This window comes from Microcaecilia unicolor, chromosome 1 (assembly GCF_901765095.1).
Source record: "Microcaecilia unicolor chromosome 1, aMicUni1.1, whole genome shotgun sequence".
NCBI lineage: Eukaryota > Metazoa > Chordata > Amphibia > Gymnophiona > Siphonopidae > Microcaecilia > Microcaecilia unicolor.
Window position 1 is genome coordinate 140,396,538 of NC_044031.1, and position 15,424 is coordinate 140,411,961.

At 45.4% G+C, this 15,424-nt stretch overlaps 1 protein-coding gene across 1 annotated transcript in view; it reads left to right on the plus strand.

Annotated features, from left to right (window-relative positions):
* Positions 1-15,024, plus strand: part of LOC115468844 (glycoprotein-N-acetylgalactosamine 3-beta-galactosyltransferase 1-like) — a 159,761-nt gene extending 144,737 nt beyond the window's left edge. Inside the window, exon 5 of the mRNA XM_030200895.1 lies at positions 13,972-15,024. Coding sequence (XP_030056755.1) covers positions 13,972-14,151 — 180 coding nt within the window. The 3' untranslated portion in view covers positions 14,152-15,024. The remainder of the gene's footprint in view (positions 1-13,971) is intronic.
* The last annotated feature ends 400 nt before the right edge of the window (positions 15,025-15,424 follow it).

Consider the following 15,424-nt stretch of genomic DNA (forward strand, 5'->3'; position numbering starts at 1 on the left):
TCTACTCTTGGTTGACGATTGTTAGGATGTATTATTGTAAGCCACATTGAGTCTGCAAATAGGTGGGAAATGTGGGATATAAATACATTTACTTATTTATGGCATTTTATTGCACATTAAACATGAATTAGATTGAAACCTGGGATCATTTAATTTTTTTTTCTGGAATAATGCATTGCCACCCCCCCCCCCCCCCCCAGGCTCTCTCCCCGGCTATAGCCAGCTCTGCAATTTGGGGGGGGGGGGGCGCAGAGGGGGACCTGGGAGAGAGCCTGTTAAACATTTACCAGCACACCACTGCATGTATATGACTTCTGATATCCTCTTTTTCATCAGACCAGTATGGCCATTGATTTTTATTGAATCTTACATATACCTTGAACTCTGTAAAGCATGAAATCTGAGAGCACCCTTGAGTTAATGACATGTTATTAAGGAATTGGACAACTATTATATGGACTGTTTAACTTGCTGGGAACCATGTGACCCTCTAAGTGAAAGCCTTCCAGATGCAACATGATGATGCCTTCTATGTGAACCCCTGCCTGTGTGAACCTTGCAACTGTGTACAGACTGCTGCTTCACAATACCAGAACCTACACTGACCTGTTGATTTCTCTGATACCAAGATTGTCTACCTATCAAATCAACGAAGTTTCAAGGACTTTGAATACCCTGCTTTCTAACTGCTTACATTTTAAAACCACACATTATGGACTTTTCAAAATTTTTATTTCTGAATTATCTCCTTACATCACAAGACATTTTATGTACTGTTGATGTTAACTGCTTATACATTGTTCGCCATACTGTGGAAAACCTTGTTACTCTTGCTACCCTACATATTGATAATTTTATACCTATAATTTCCATTGCTGCCTCTTCCTAGTGTTCTCTTATCACTTCCTGTTTTTCTAATTTTCTTCCCTTTCTTTGAGGTTTCTTACTTGGACTCCTTAGTTTTCTAGAGTTTTTCCTTATTCTCTTTTGCTCTCTCCCATGTTTTCTCTCTGTAAGAAATTTTTGCTACTTCCTTATCTACTAATATCATGCTGAAAAATGTCTTACATTCCCGCCATAGTACCTCTCCACATCACCCTTTCCTGCTGAAGAACCTGCCACTACCGAAACTGATTTTGTCTCCCTTTTCCCTTTAACGGGAGCCGAGGGAAGAGGTTCTAGAATTTTCTGGCTGTTTCTTTTGGGTCTGCTTATTTCTGTCTGTGTTTCTGTGAGTTTCCACTGAGAGTGGCAAGACAGGAATTTCTGGCTGACTACAAACTGACAAGACCATTGCATGACATCCCAACCAATTGTCTTGTTGCAAACAAACTAACCAGACCCCCCCCAGTTGTCATGACATCCCAACTGTTTGTTACTAAGCAGAGGTGTGGCAAGGACACTAAGGCCCTATCACAGGTCTCCTATGTTATTGCAGGATTGCTGATTGGGTGATATATGAGGTGGTCCTTTGTGTGATGGGAAGGGTATTTAAGTAACTGCTCATCTAAAGGAACTCTGAAAAACTAGGCTTGGAGAGAGTGTTTCAGATCCGTCCAAATGGCCTTTTTTTTTTCCAAAGGGGTTTGCTTCCCCCCACCCCTTCGTACTTGATAGAAACTAATTCTCTATAGCTATGAATCTTTCATTCATTCTTTATTTCTCTGCCTTCTCTCTGCTTTCTCTCTGTTCTGTGACCTTTGTATGAGGAACAAACTTTTCTTCCTTCTTCATATACTTAGTCTAATTACTTATAATTACCCAGAGGTACTGATGTTAGATTGTACATAAGTAATGCCACACTGGGAAAAGACCAAGGGTCCATCAAGCCCAGCATCCTGTCCACGACAGCGGCCAATCCAGGCCAAGGGCACCTGGCAAGCTTCCCAAATGTACAAACATTCTATACATGTTATTCCTGGAACTGTGGATTTTTCCCAAGTCCATTTAGTAGTAGTTTATGGACTTGTCCTTTAGGAAACCGTCTAACCCCTTTTTAAACTCTGCCAAGCTAACCACCTTCACCACGTTCTCCGGCAACGAATTCCAGAGTTTAATTATGCATTGGGTGAAGAAACATTTTCTCAGATTTGTTTTAAATTTACTACACTGTAGTTTCATCGCATGCCCCCTAGTCCTAGTATTTTTGGAAAGCGTGAACAGATGCTTCACATCCACCTGTTCCACTCCACTTGTTATTTTATATACCTCTATCATGTCTCCCCTTAGCCGTCTCTTCTCCAAGCTGAAAAGCCCTAGCCTCCTTAGTCTTTCTTCATAGGGAAGTCGTTCCATCTCCGCTATCATTTTAGTCGCCCTTTGCTGCACCTTTTCCAATTCTGCTATATCTTTCTTCAGATGCAGCAACCAGAATTGAACACAATACTGAAGATGCGGTCGCACCATGGAGCGATAGAACGGCATTATAACATCCTCACACCTGTTTTCCATACCTTTCCTAATAATGCCCAACATTCTATTCGCTTTCCTAGCCGCAGCAGCACACTGAGCAGAAGGTTTCAGTGTATTATCGACAATGACACCCAGATCCCTTTCTTGGTCCGTAACTCCTAACGTGGAACCTTGCATGACGTAGCTATAATTCGGGTTCTTATTTCCCATATGCATCACCTTGCACTTGCTCACATTAAACGTCATCTGCCATTTAGCTGCCCAGTCTTGTAAGGTCCTTCTGTAATTTTTAGCAATCCTGTCGCGAGTTAACGACTTTGAATAACTTTGTGTCATCAGCAAATTTAATTACCTCGCTAGTTACTCCCATCTCTAAATTATTTATAAATATATTAAAAAGCAGCGGTCCTAGCACAGACCCCTGAGGAACCCCACTAACTACCCTTCTCCATTGTGAATACTGCCCATTTAACCCCACGCTCTGTTTCCTATCCTTCAACCAGTTTTTAATCCACAATAGGACATTTCCTCCTATCCCATGACCCTCCAATTTCCTCTGTAGCCTTTCATGAGGTACCTTGTCAAACGCCTTTTGTAAGTTTGTTATAACTTGAAACTGATGTCTGCTGCTGTGTTGGTGGGTGAGTAATTAAAAAGACTTTAAATTCTCTCCAATTCCTGTAAATTATTTCTATATTTTTATAAAATTTCATAAGTTGTTTTAGCGAATAGCAAACCAAATGCAGCCTCTATAACCAATAAGAGTCCCAGGAAGCCTGAGTTGGAAATGATGGACAGTAGCATGACACAATAATGAAAGGATTAGGAATGCAAACTCTAGCTACTAAGGCCTCAGATTAAGAAACTTTACTTGCTAACTCAGTTATCTGAAGTTTAGTGGAATAGAGGTTCGCTAAACCAGCCTTGCCATTTCCGGCACTGCAAAAATATTTCAATTTTTGTAGCGCTGGTGTGTACCCGGTGGTAATTGGGCAATGCCTGGTTAGCGTGGGAGCCCTTACCGCCAACTTGATAGGTGGTGGTAAGTGCTCCCCCCAAAACGGCCATTTCTTGAAAATAAAACAAAGACCTGCCTTTTACCCGCTGCAGCGCAGGCCCCCTTTTGCTGCAGATTCATAAAATGACCCCCTAGATAGGTAAGAGAAGTTAGAAAATAAGGTGACTTAATTTAAAGAAACTTGCACATGAGGTCAGAGAAATGATTAAATGTATTGTCCCTAACTTCAGGTTCTTATATTTCCCATCAACATTCCACGTGGCCACCCTAAACTCTGCCATGACTTCTTAAAAGGGAAAAACACATTCTGACACAATTTGTTTATTTGAAACTTTATATATCGTTTACCTTTTGTAAGACATAAGTGGTTTACAATAAAAATTTACATAATTAAAACTAGAAAATTGAAAACGCCATGAAATCACAGGAAAGACCTTACGGCACTCACTCCAGAATTATACAACCTACTACTACTTCTACTTATTTTTATAGCGCTACTAGACGTATGTAGTGCTGTACACTTGAACATAAAGAGGCAGTCCCTGCTTGACAGAGCTTACAGTCTAATCAGGACAGACAAACAGGACAGATAAGGGAAATACTAAGATGGTAATGCTAAAACAGACATGGGTACTGAACTTAACACTTATTAAGGTAAAAGCAGCATCAAAAAGGTGGGCTTTTAGCCTAGATTTGAAGATAGCTGGAGATGGAGCTTGACATACTGGTTCAGGAAGTCTATTCCAGGCATATAGTGCAGCATAATAAATAGGAACAGAGTCTGGAGCTGGCAGTGGAGGAGGAGGGTATAGATATTTACCCAAAGAACAGAGTTCCCGGGGAAGAGTGTAGGGAGAGAAGGGTGGAGAGGTACTGAGGAGCTGCCAATTTTGTTTCTATGCAGGAGTATATGAGACATACGTTTTGAGAACCTCTTCCCTGAGGAAGTTTTTTTACGAAACCTGGCCATGTCAGTGGAGGTTCTCCTGCTACTAGATACTGTCGCCAGCTTATTAAGATAAGTGTTATGCTGTGCTATACTACATTTTTTGTAAAGAATTATAAAATACTGCATAAGATATATGCCACAAAATCAGGGTGATCTAATGACGATTTGCACCGCAACCATTTTTTTCAATATGAAGAAGGAACAAGATATTCTAATGGTGTGGGTTGCATTAAGATCTGATGATTTCCCCCCCCCCCCCCCAAAAAAAAAAAAAAAAAAATATATATATATATATATATTCTTATATAAAAAATGTCATATTGTTGTAGATTTTGTAGTTGAGTTTCCTGTTGCAATATCAATGTTTGGGACACTTTGGGGCTCATTTTCAAAGCACTTAGACTTAAAGTTCCATAGGTTACTATGGAACTTTGTAAGGCTAAGTGCTTTGAAAATATGCCTCTTTATGTACTTTAGCTATATTTAAGTCCCCACATTTGTTTAAAAAAATCTTTTTGGTCAATTAATTGGATTACCTTTAACAGTGGCAGGAAACCACATGCCCTTTGCACTTCCATACTGTAGCCAGACTCTGGTCAGGGAATATGCATAATTCCATGTTTTCAAATTTACTTACTCTATCCCAATGAGATTGTCTCAACACTAGTTGAGTCTCTTGAAATCTTAAATTACACCACCATGGCTCATGTTAGCAAAGAGGGATCTTGAGATAGTGTGCCCTCTCAATTTCAAATGGTTAGGCCGCCGCCATTGTCTGGAAACATGTTTGTAGCAGTTTCTGCACATTGGTATCTGAGGATCCCCCTTCATACCCTTCCGGAATGCCCAAAATTCACAGGTTTGACCTGTAGCTGCGATTCTCCTGATCTTCAATCCTCTCCTATAGCTCCTTCAACTTAGTTTGCAAATGAACAGTGTCTTTTCTCCCATCATGTCCTCTTCCACCTCCAAATGGGGCACATCAGTGTATTCTGAATAAGCTTAAAGGGTCTCAAATGTTTCCTCAAGCTAGACCACAACCACTTCCTGAAGAAGTCTAGTGCACAGCGAAACCAGTCTCAGGTTCAGATGCCCCCAAAGCTGAACTGTTTGCAACTCATGCTAGTGGTATATCTGCCAGTCCTAACTTCTGCTCTTCCATTTGTTTTGGGAATTTAATGGCATACATGTCTCTAATGAAGGATGCCATCCTCATCTTGATTTACTTCGGCATTCTCTTCACCTAACTGGGAAATATTCCAGCAGCAACCCAAAAGGTTTACAGTCCTGAACTCGATCATCAGCAAGGGCTAATGGCCAAGGTCTAGAGCAGGCCCCCGTAGGTCTTTCAGGCACGTCTATTTGCCATAACCGCAAACCGGAAAATCCTTTCAGAAGGCATTTGACAAAGTACCTCATAAATGACTGCTGAGGAAATTAGAAACTCATGGGATAGGAGACAGTGTCCTATTGTGGATTAAGAACTGGTTAAAAGATAGAAAACAGAGAGTAAGGTTAAATGGTCAATATTCTCAATGAAAAAGGGATAAATAGTGGGTTTTCTTGGGGTCTGTGCTGGGACTCCTGCTTTCTAGCATATTTATAAATGATCTAGATACAAGAATAATGAATCAGATGATTCATAGTTGCAGTGCCGTAGCGAGGGCTAATGGGACCTGGGGCGGGTCGTTGCTGCGCACCCCCCCCCCCCCCGGGTGCAGCACGGCGCGACCCCCCCCCCCTCTGTGGCGCCCCCGGTGTGCAACCCCCCCCCCCCCCCCCACCGGACCACATTCTTACCTGCGGGAGGGCCGATCCGCCCCGAGTGCACGTCACTTGGAGCTGCGTCGGCCCCGCTGGTTCCCTGCTCTCTCTGCCCCGGAACAGGAAGTAACCTGTTCTGGGGCAGAGGGAGCAGGGAACCAGCGGGGCCGGCACCCCCCCGAGCGCGTGCACCCGGGGCGGACAGCCTCTCCCGCCCCCCCCCCCTTCCTATGCCACTGCATAGTTGTTAATCAGAAGAGGACCTTAGGAGACTGGGAATCGAAATGGCACATGACGCTTAATGTGAGCTACTGTAAAGTGACACGTAGAAAAGAGGAATCCAAGCTATAACTATGATGCAATGTTATAAATAGCCCCCAGATAACCTGAGAACCTATACAAAAATAGGACTCAAAATCAGATTGATGAACCAAAACTTAATTAAGCAATTTATTGTTTAAAAATCAAAAAAGATCATCCTTGCAAGAATGAGGTGTGTCCCAGCAGCTCTAAACTGGGAGCTTGCATACACACAATTTCTACAAGATTCCATAGATCTTATAGTTGCATTTAAGTGTCTGCCCCTAAGTTTTTCTCATTGGCCGATGGTCACCTGCCTGTCTGCTAGGGTTCTGTTAACGGCGGCTGGGACTTCTCACTATCTTCCTCTCTGTAGTTTTTGTTCATAGTTCCCTGCTATCTTACAGATGCCCCCCCCCCCCCCCCCCCCACCCCCCGCCTTCTGACCTTGGCTCATGCAACAGTTTATTTCAACTCTGGGGCCTGACTAAAGTTTCCCTTTCCTCCCTCTTCTCCTGTTCCTGCGTTTTACAGAAAACTTCTTTTTGTTACAAAGGAGCTAGTTAGAGCCTGATTTATACATTTACACTGTTATATGGAAACACTGTTATATGGAAACACAATACCTTTATTTCCAACAGTAAGGTTCCACATTAGGAGTTACTGCCCAGGAAAAAGATCTAGGTGTCATTGTTGATACGTTGAAACCCTCTGCCCAGTGTTTAGCGGCGGCTAAGAAAGTAAATAGATTGTTAGGTATTAGGAAAGGAATGGAGAACAAAACTGAGAATTTTATAAAGCCTCTGTATCACACCTTGAATATTGTGTGCAATTCTGGTTGCTGAATCTGAAAAAAAGAGTTCGCTTAAGTATTAAAGGTACAGAGAAGAATAACCAAAGTGATAAAGGGGATGAAACAACTCCCTTATGAGGTAAGGCTAAAGAGGTTAGGGCTTTTCAGGTTACAGAAAAAGTAGGACAAATCAGGCACATGGTCTCTCCAATCGCCCTGAGTTGCATTTTTTCATGAGCTCTGTAACTAAAATGCTGAGATGCATGCATGCATGCTTAGAACCTTTGCACTTGGTTCTGAGCTCTAGGAGCATTAATCTGACCTGGTGACCTATGGTGATGAGGCCCACTTATAGTCCTGATCTATCCTGCTGTGTATAGAAAACCCAGATGAGAAACAGTGCTTCACCAAATCCTCTCTACACCCCCAAAATGATATTTATAAGAGTTCTTAAGGTGCTTGCTTGTTAAAATGTGAATACCATTGTGAAGTACCCTTGTGTGATAAGGTAAACCTAATGAAAGTTTGCTAAGCTTTTGAACTTTCTGAAGTTTACAGTTGTATATATCACTTAAATTCAAGTTAAAGTCACAGTATAGCTTTACAGCTGTTACAGTTTTAAAACACACCACAAGTAGGTAAGTTGTCAGCATTTTTACTGCAAGGACCTAACTGTTGCAGGAGAGATTTTCCTTACAGGGGATAAGGATTTTAAGTGTGAAATTGAATAAAGACTTACAATTAAGTTTGGCAAGAAAGATTAGCATTCAGTAGTGATTAGAATATGGTTGGCCAAAGTTCATTAGACTTAATAGCCCTACTTCCTTGTCATCAAGCAGATGAAGCCATTACATATGGGTTATGTCCATCAACCAGCAGGGGAGATAGAGAGCACTCAAACTTTCACAGTGCCCTCTTGGCCAGCTAGCTCCACTGCCTCTTCAGTATTCTCTATCTCCCTTAGCAGGGTGGCTGCAGCTTGTTCGAGCTCCAGAAAAATCTGCCGGGAGGTGGTTCCTGGCTTGCCAGTTGTTAACCGGGGTGTTGGAGGCTATAGCAGCTTCACTTTAAAGGCACATAGGTTAGCCCTTTCCCTGCCTTACCCATACCTCTGTGGATGTGGACATATTGCCTTGCTTTCCCTGTCCTTACCCACCAACAGTGGATGCAGGCATATAGGTTCGCCCTTTCCCTGCCTTTCCCACTCATCTGAGCCTCCGGAGTCTTCAATACCTCTGCTTTCCTCACAGCTTAAAAAAAAAAAAAAAAAAAAAAGTCGCGTCGCGTTTTTAAACGCAGAGACGCTGGAACAGAGGTTTTTGACCTGATTTTCAGCAGGATCGTAGTTGTACACTAGATCCTTTGAGGTAAGAGTGTTTTCCAACTCCTCCGGGGTGGGCCCGTGATCGGGGCGATTTTGGCGCGAAACCGCCATTTTGGATTTTACCGCCGTTTTTCGGCGATGGCTGCGGACAATGTAAAGCGCTGTTCCACTTGTGGCAAGCGCAAATCAGCAGCAGGGCTCTGTAAATCGTGCTGTATTGGCGTAGGAGCCGGCCCGAGCATGGCGAGCGATGTTTCTTCCCGCTGTGAGCTGGCAGCGGGTGCCATTTTGCTTACACCGCATGGCGCGGCCTCCGTGGACACGAAGAGACCTGAGCCGGGTGGGGCACCTCGAGATGAGGTTATTTCAGGAGTGGCTAGCACCGGACAGGATTTGGGTGCCCAGGGTGAGATTTTCTTCCCGGATTTTGTGCTTTTGCTGCATAAAGCATACATGATGAAAAGAGCCCTTCGCCTGAGGCTCCTCTGATTGCCCCCCCCCCCCCCCCCCCCCGATGGATTCTGGCCTGGGACTGTCCAGTGAGGCTTTTTTCCCGGATGCTTGGATTCGGAGAACTCTGACAGACGTTCTTGGTCTGAGGAACCAGAGTCAGGTGCGGATTTACCACAGGATCTGGATGATCCCTCCGCGGTGAGGATTTTCCACCGTGATGAGCTGCCAGCGCTTATTTCAGATACCCTGCAGGCCCTCTCGATTGAAGATCCTGACAGTGGCATGGCCTCCTCGGATAATCCCAGGATGGCTAGTACCAAGAAAGCTGCTCAGGCCTTCCCTTTGCATGACTCCATCCTAGAGCTTGTTTCGGCTTAGTGGGCTGACCCCGAGGGACCTTTGAGAGTTTCCAGGGCTATGGGGCAGTTATACCCTCTGCGTGAGGGACATATGGCTCGTTTTCAAATGCCTACAGTGGATGCCCTAGTCACTGCGGTGACAAAGAGAACTACCCTCCCTGTTGAAGGAGGTGTTGCCCTGAAGGATGTTCAAGACCGTAGGCTGGAAACGGCGTTGAAACGGTCCTTTGAAATTGCAGGTCTCACTGTTCGGGCGTCTGCATGCAGCTGTTATGCTGTGAGAGCCTGCCTAGCTTGGCTGCAACAGGCAGTGGCTCAGCCCGGAGATGGAGCGGAGCCCTTCTTGGATGTGGCTCCGCGGATGGAGGTGGCCTTGTCCTTTCTGGCTGATGCCCTTTATGACCTTGTCAGAGCTTCGGCTAAACAAATGGCAGTAGCAGTGGCGGCTCGCCGTCGTCTGTGGCTACGACACTGGGCAGCGGACATGGCCTCTAAGCAAAGGTTGGTGAAGTTGCCTTTTCAAGGACTTCTCCTATTTGGTGAGGAGTTAGAGAAAATTGTGAAAGGCCTGGGTGATCCATAACCCCAGCGCTTGCCCGAAGATAGGCAGAGGCCTTCCTCTAAGGGCCAGGCGGTCCACTCCTCGTACAGACCCTCGCTTCCGTGAAGCTAGAAGGTACCGCCCGGGGCGTTCTGCTGGGTTCACTTCACGTGCCCGTGGTCAGCAGAGGAACTCCTTTCGCTCGGACAAGCGTCCACAGCCGGTGGCTCAAGACCAGGAGTTCAGGGGCGACCCTCTCAATGATGGTGCGCCGGCCCTCTCCTCGATGCCTGTCATCGGAGGACGGCTTTCCCTCTTTGTCGAGGAGTGGGCCAAGATTTCCTCAGATCAGTGGGTTCTGGACCTGATCAGAGATGGATACAGAATAGAATTCTACGCCCCAGTAAGAGACGTGTTTGTGGAGTCCCGATACGGTTCTGCCGTCAAACGGGCGGCGGTGGAGGAGACTTTACAAGGTCTGATTCAGTTAGGGGCAGTGACCCCGGTGCCTCCCGCCGAGCAAGGCTGCGGCCGATACTCCATCTACTTTGTGGTGCCGCGAAAAGGTGGGTCCTTTCGCCCTATTCTGGACGTAAAAGAAGTGAACAAGTCCCTGAGAGTGCGGCATTTCCACATGGAATCCCTGCGCTCCGTCATTGCGGCGGTTCAGCCAGGAGAGTTTCTCACGTCTCTAGACCTGAAAGAAGCTTACTTGCACATACCGATTTGGCCCCCGCACCAGAAGTTTCTGAGGTTTGCGGTGTTGGGAAAACATTTCCAGTTCAGGGCCTTGCCTTTTGGCCTCGCCACAGCTCCCCGAACCTTTTCGAAGGTAATGGTGGTAGTAGCTGCCTTTCTCAGGCGAGAAGGTATCAGGGTTCTCCCGTACTTAGATGACTGGCTCATCAGAGCAGACTCTGCAACAGAGAGCTTACAAGCTACAGCCAGAGTGGTCTCAGTACTGCAATCTCTAGGCTGGGTCGTCAATATGGCCAAAAGTCACCTGTCCCCTTCACAATCTCTAGAGTTTTTGAGGGCCAGGTTCGACACAGTCTCGGGCTATGTGTTCCTACCTGAGCTAAGGCGGTGCAAGCTTCAGAATCAGGTCCGTCTGCTCCTGAGGATGCCCCGCCCGCGAGCTTGGGACATTGTCCAGCTGCTGGGATCGATGACAGCCACGATGGAAGTGGTACCCTGGGTGAGAGCGCACCTGAGACCTCTACAGTATTCCCTACTCCGGAGATGGTCTCCTATTTCTCAGGATTACCAATGCAGACTTACTTGGCTCCCTGCGGCCCATCTCAGCATGGAGTGGTGGCTCTCGGACAGCATGCTGCGGCGAGGAATGCCGCTGACGCTCCCCGTTTGGTGCCTAGTGGTAACAGATGCCAGCCTGAAGGGCTGGGGCGCACACTGCAAGGGGAAGCATGCCCAGGGTCTATGGACACCCGAGGAGTCGGAGTGGTCCATCAACCGCCTAGAGTTGAAAGCGGTGTTTCAGGCGCTTCTGGCCTTTCAAGTGACCCTGGAAGGATTGGCTGTCAGAGTGATGTCGGACAACACGACAACTGTGGCCTATATAAATCGACAAGGTGGAACAAGGTGCAGAGCACTAGCCGCGCAGGCCGAACTGATTTGCCACTGGGCCGAGCTGCATCTTCAGTGTCTGTCGGCAGCTCATATTGCAGGTCAGAGCAATGTGCAGGCCGATTATCTGAGCAGGCATCAGATCGATCCAGCAGAATGGAATCTGGCAGCCGAAGTATTCCTGCAGATCTGTGCCAAATGGGGCAAGCCTGTGATGGATCTAATGGCGACAAGTGCCAATACCAAAGTCCCGTGCTTCTTCAGCAGACTGAGAGATCCTCGCTCGGCGGGGTTGGATGCCTTGGCTCAACCCTGGCCTCCGGGTCTACTTTATGTGTTTCCCCCATGGCCCTTGATAGGGCGCCTGCTCTTGCGGATTCGGCTGCACCCAGGAGAAGTGGTCCTCATCGCCCCGGATTGGCCAAGGAGACCTTGGTATGCAGACCTCTGACAGATGCTCCTGGAGGCTCCTCTGCCGTTACCTCTGGTACCGAACCTGTTGACTCAGGGACCGGTAGCCATGGAGGACGGCGGCCGCTTTGGTCTTACGGCATGGCTATTGAGAGGGCGCAATTGAGGGATAAAGGTTATTCCAATAAAGTTATTTCCACTCTCCTGCAAGCCCGCAAGCGGTCCACTTCCGTGGCTTATGCCAGGATTTGGTGCCTGTTTGAGTCTTGGTGTGCTTCCAGAGCCATTGTTCCAATGCGGGCTCCTGTCTCGCCGATTCTGGACTTTTTGCAGGAAGGTGTACAAAAAGGCTTGGCCTATAATTCCCTGCGGGTGCAGGTGGCAGCGTTGGCCTCCCTTCGTGGTAAGGTGGAAGGCGTGTCTTTGGCTGCTCACCCAGATGTGGCACGGTTTCTTAAAGGGGTGCTTCGGCTCCGACCTCCAGTGCGAGCACCCTGTCCAGCTTGGAACCTGGGGCTAGTTTTAAAAACCCTGCAGGCATCTCCTTTTGAGCCGCTTCGGCGAGCATCGGAGAAAGACTTGACACTGAAGGCCGTTTTTCTGGTGGCCATTACCTCGGCGAGACAGGTGTCAGAGCTCCAGGCGCTGTCCTGTAGAGACCCATTTCTGCAATTTTCAGAGTCCGGAGTCACGGTTCGGACCGTGCCTTCCTTTATGCCTAAGGTGGTTTCAGCCTTTCACTTAATCCAGCCTATTTTCTTGCCCTCTTTTTCAGAGGAAGAGTTTCCAGAATCTTTTGGGCAGCTGCACCTTTTGGATGTGCGCAGGATTCTGCTGCAGTATCTGCGAGTTACTAACTCTTTCAGGACTTCTGATCATCTGTTTGTTTTGCTATCCGGTTCTCGCAGAGGGTCTCCAGCGTCTAAAGCCACTATTGCCCGCTGGCTCAAAGAAACTATCTTTTCAGCTTATCTGCTGGCCGGCAGGGTTCCGCCTGTAACCTTTAAGGCACATTCTACTAGAGCGATTTCTTCCTCTTGGGCTGAAACTGGAGCACTCTGTCTTCAAGAGATATGCAGTGCAGCAACATGGGCTTCTAAGCTCTCCTTTGCCCGACATTACAGGCTGGATGTGGCTGCCAGGAGGGATGCGCGTTTTGGTGCACAAGTGCTAGCGCATGGTGTGGCTTGTTCCCACCCTATCTAGGGATTGCTTTGTTACATCCCATACGTAATGGCTTCATCTGCTTGATGACAAGGAAGGGAAAATTAGGTTCTTACCTTGGTAATTTTCTTTCCTTTAGTCATAGCAGATGAAGCCATGAGCCCTCCCTGTATGATTGTCTGTATGCTGTGAATCTGTTTTTCAGGTTCTGTTCTAATTTCCTGAAGTTCCTTCCTTGGGAGAAAGTTGGAAAACAATCTTCAGGATTCATGTTCAGTTTAAATTTAGGAGGATGTGTTCATTCCCTCCAGCATGTTTTTTTTGGAGGATGTGTTGATTCTCTCCAGGAGGCGCGTGTGTTCCACTCCAGTTCTATAAATAGGAGGATGAGTTCATTCCCTCCAATGTGTTGGGAGGATGTGTGATTCCCTCCAGGAGGTGCGTGTTTTCCCCTCCACTTATACAATAAGGAGGATGAGTTTATTCCCTCCAGGAGGATGTGCATTCCCTCCTTTATGAGTTCATGCCCTTGTGATGGGCCATCGTTCGCTGTGAGGAAAGCTCTTGTGATTCCCATTGCGGTTTGCCATACTGCTTTGGAAGCTTCAAATACTGAAGAGGCAGTGGAGCTAGCTGGCCAAGAGGGCACTGTGAAAGTTTGAGTGCTCTCTATCTCCCCTGCTGGTTGATGGACATAACCCATACGTAATGGCTTCATCTGCTATGACTAAAGGAAAGGAAATTACCAAGGTAAGAACCTAATTTTCCCATTTAAAACTCTAATCTTAGCCACTGATTGTTAAGCCAGCATTTTAGGAAGCCTTAACTTTTTTGCACAGAAAATTTTCAAAACATGTTATTTGGTTCATAATACTGTGCTTTTATCTTATTTTTAGGGTCCAGATTGCTGTTCAGATATTTCGGTCTCTTTCCATTATGTTGATTCCTCACTAATGTATGAGCTAGAGTATTTGGTTTATCACCTTCGCCCGTATGGATATAGATATAGATTCAACCCGGATTACTCAAAGAATGTCGGCCAGCGAAAAGGGAATAATGCTGCACCATCAGATTGAGTATTGCTTGAAACTCCTCCTCTACTAAATCTTATGAAAAATGTAATCATGAAATGAAAAAATATTTTTGTTCAGATTTTACTTTTTAAAGTGTAAAATGACCAATTTAAATGTTTTATTTCTTTCCTTTGTCTTTGCGTGCAAATTAAATTGTATTCTTTTGAACTGTGATACGTATGAAAACAGTAGTATTTCATGTAGTGATGAAATAGTTGTGTATAGTCCCTCTTTTTTCCCCTAAAAGATAAACTGAAACATATTTTGTGTTCATTGTGGTACGCAATTATTTGACATAGGTGTTCCCGGTTCCAAGATTATTTAATACCTGTCTGGCTGGTAAAACTGAGGTTGGCCAACTTTTGCCTTTTATTGTGAATTTGCTCCAAACTAAAAGCGCATAGGCTTTGTGGCCTGAATGCATAATACACAGGATTGAATACAGTGCAAGTCCCATCGCATTGAATGTTAGGACATAATAACCAAATAGCTTTTGCAAGACTAGTAAAATTCTGGTAGCCAGGTCACTTGAGTGCTTAAAACTTGGTATCTGGCACCTAAACGGGGGAAAAAAGAAAACAAGAACCACAGAAGTAAACTAAAGAGCAAGAAGCTAACCCCCTCTCCTCAGTATACTAAGCCACACAGCAATGCCAACACAGCCTGGGTTTTCTAAATCTATTTCCACTATTGCTTTCTGCAGTGGATCACTTTTGAACCTACTTATTATAGAAATAGTGCATTAAACAATGCATTGTTTTTACAGAAGCAAAGTTATCTGTAGCAATAATTGGTAATTATAATTAAGTTTTGTCTAAGCTATTGAAAAGAAAACAATTTTTGATCAATTAGAAAAATTATTTAAAATACACTAAGGGGCTCATTTTCAAAGCACTTAGCCTTACAAAGTTCCATGGTAACCTATGGAACTTTGTAAGGCTAAGTGCTTTGAAAATACGCCTCTAAGGGGCCTGAATTTTCTCTGCATTTTTTTGTCTATGTATAGACCTTAAAGAATTGTACCTAACTCCCTGCTTAATAAGCTGCGTGGCAATGCCAACATAGCCCATAAAGTGAATGGGCTATGTCGGCATTAGTGTGTGGCTTAGTAAACAGGAGGGTAATTGTAAATACTAGGAAAGGGAATATTTCTATGTATTTTTATGTAAATTGGAACATTTTGAACTTAGAAGTGAATGAGTTTGTGTAAAAACCACTTTAATTTTAATTTGCATTTAAAATGTGAGTTTCACCTTTGCCAGTGGATTCAAATCCA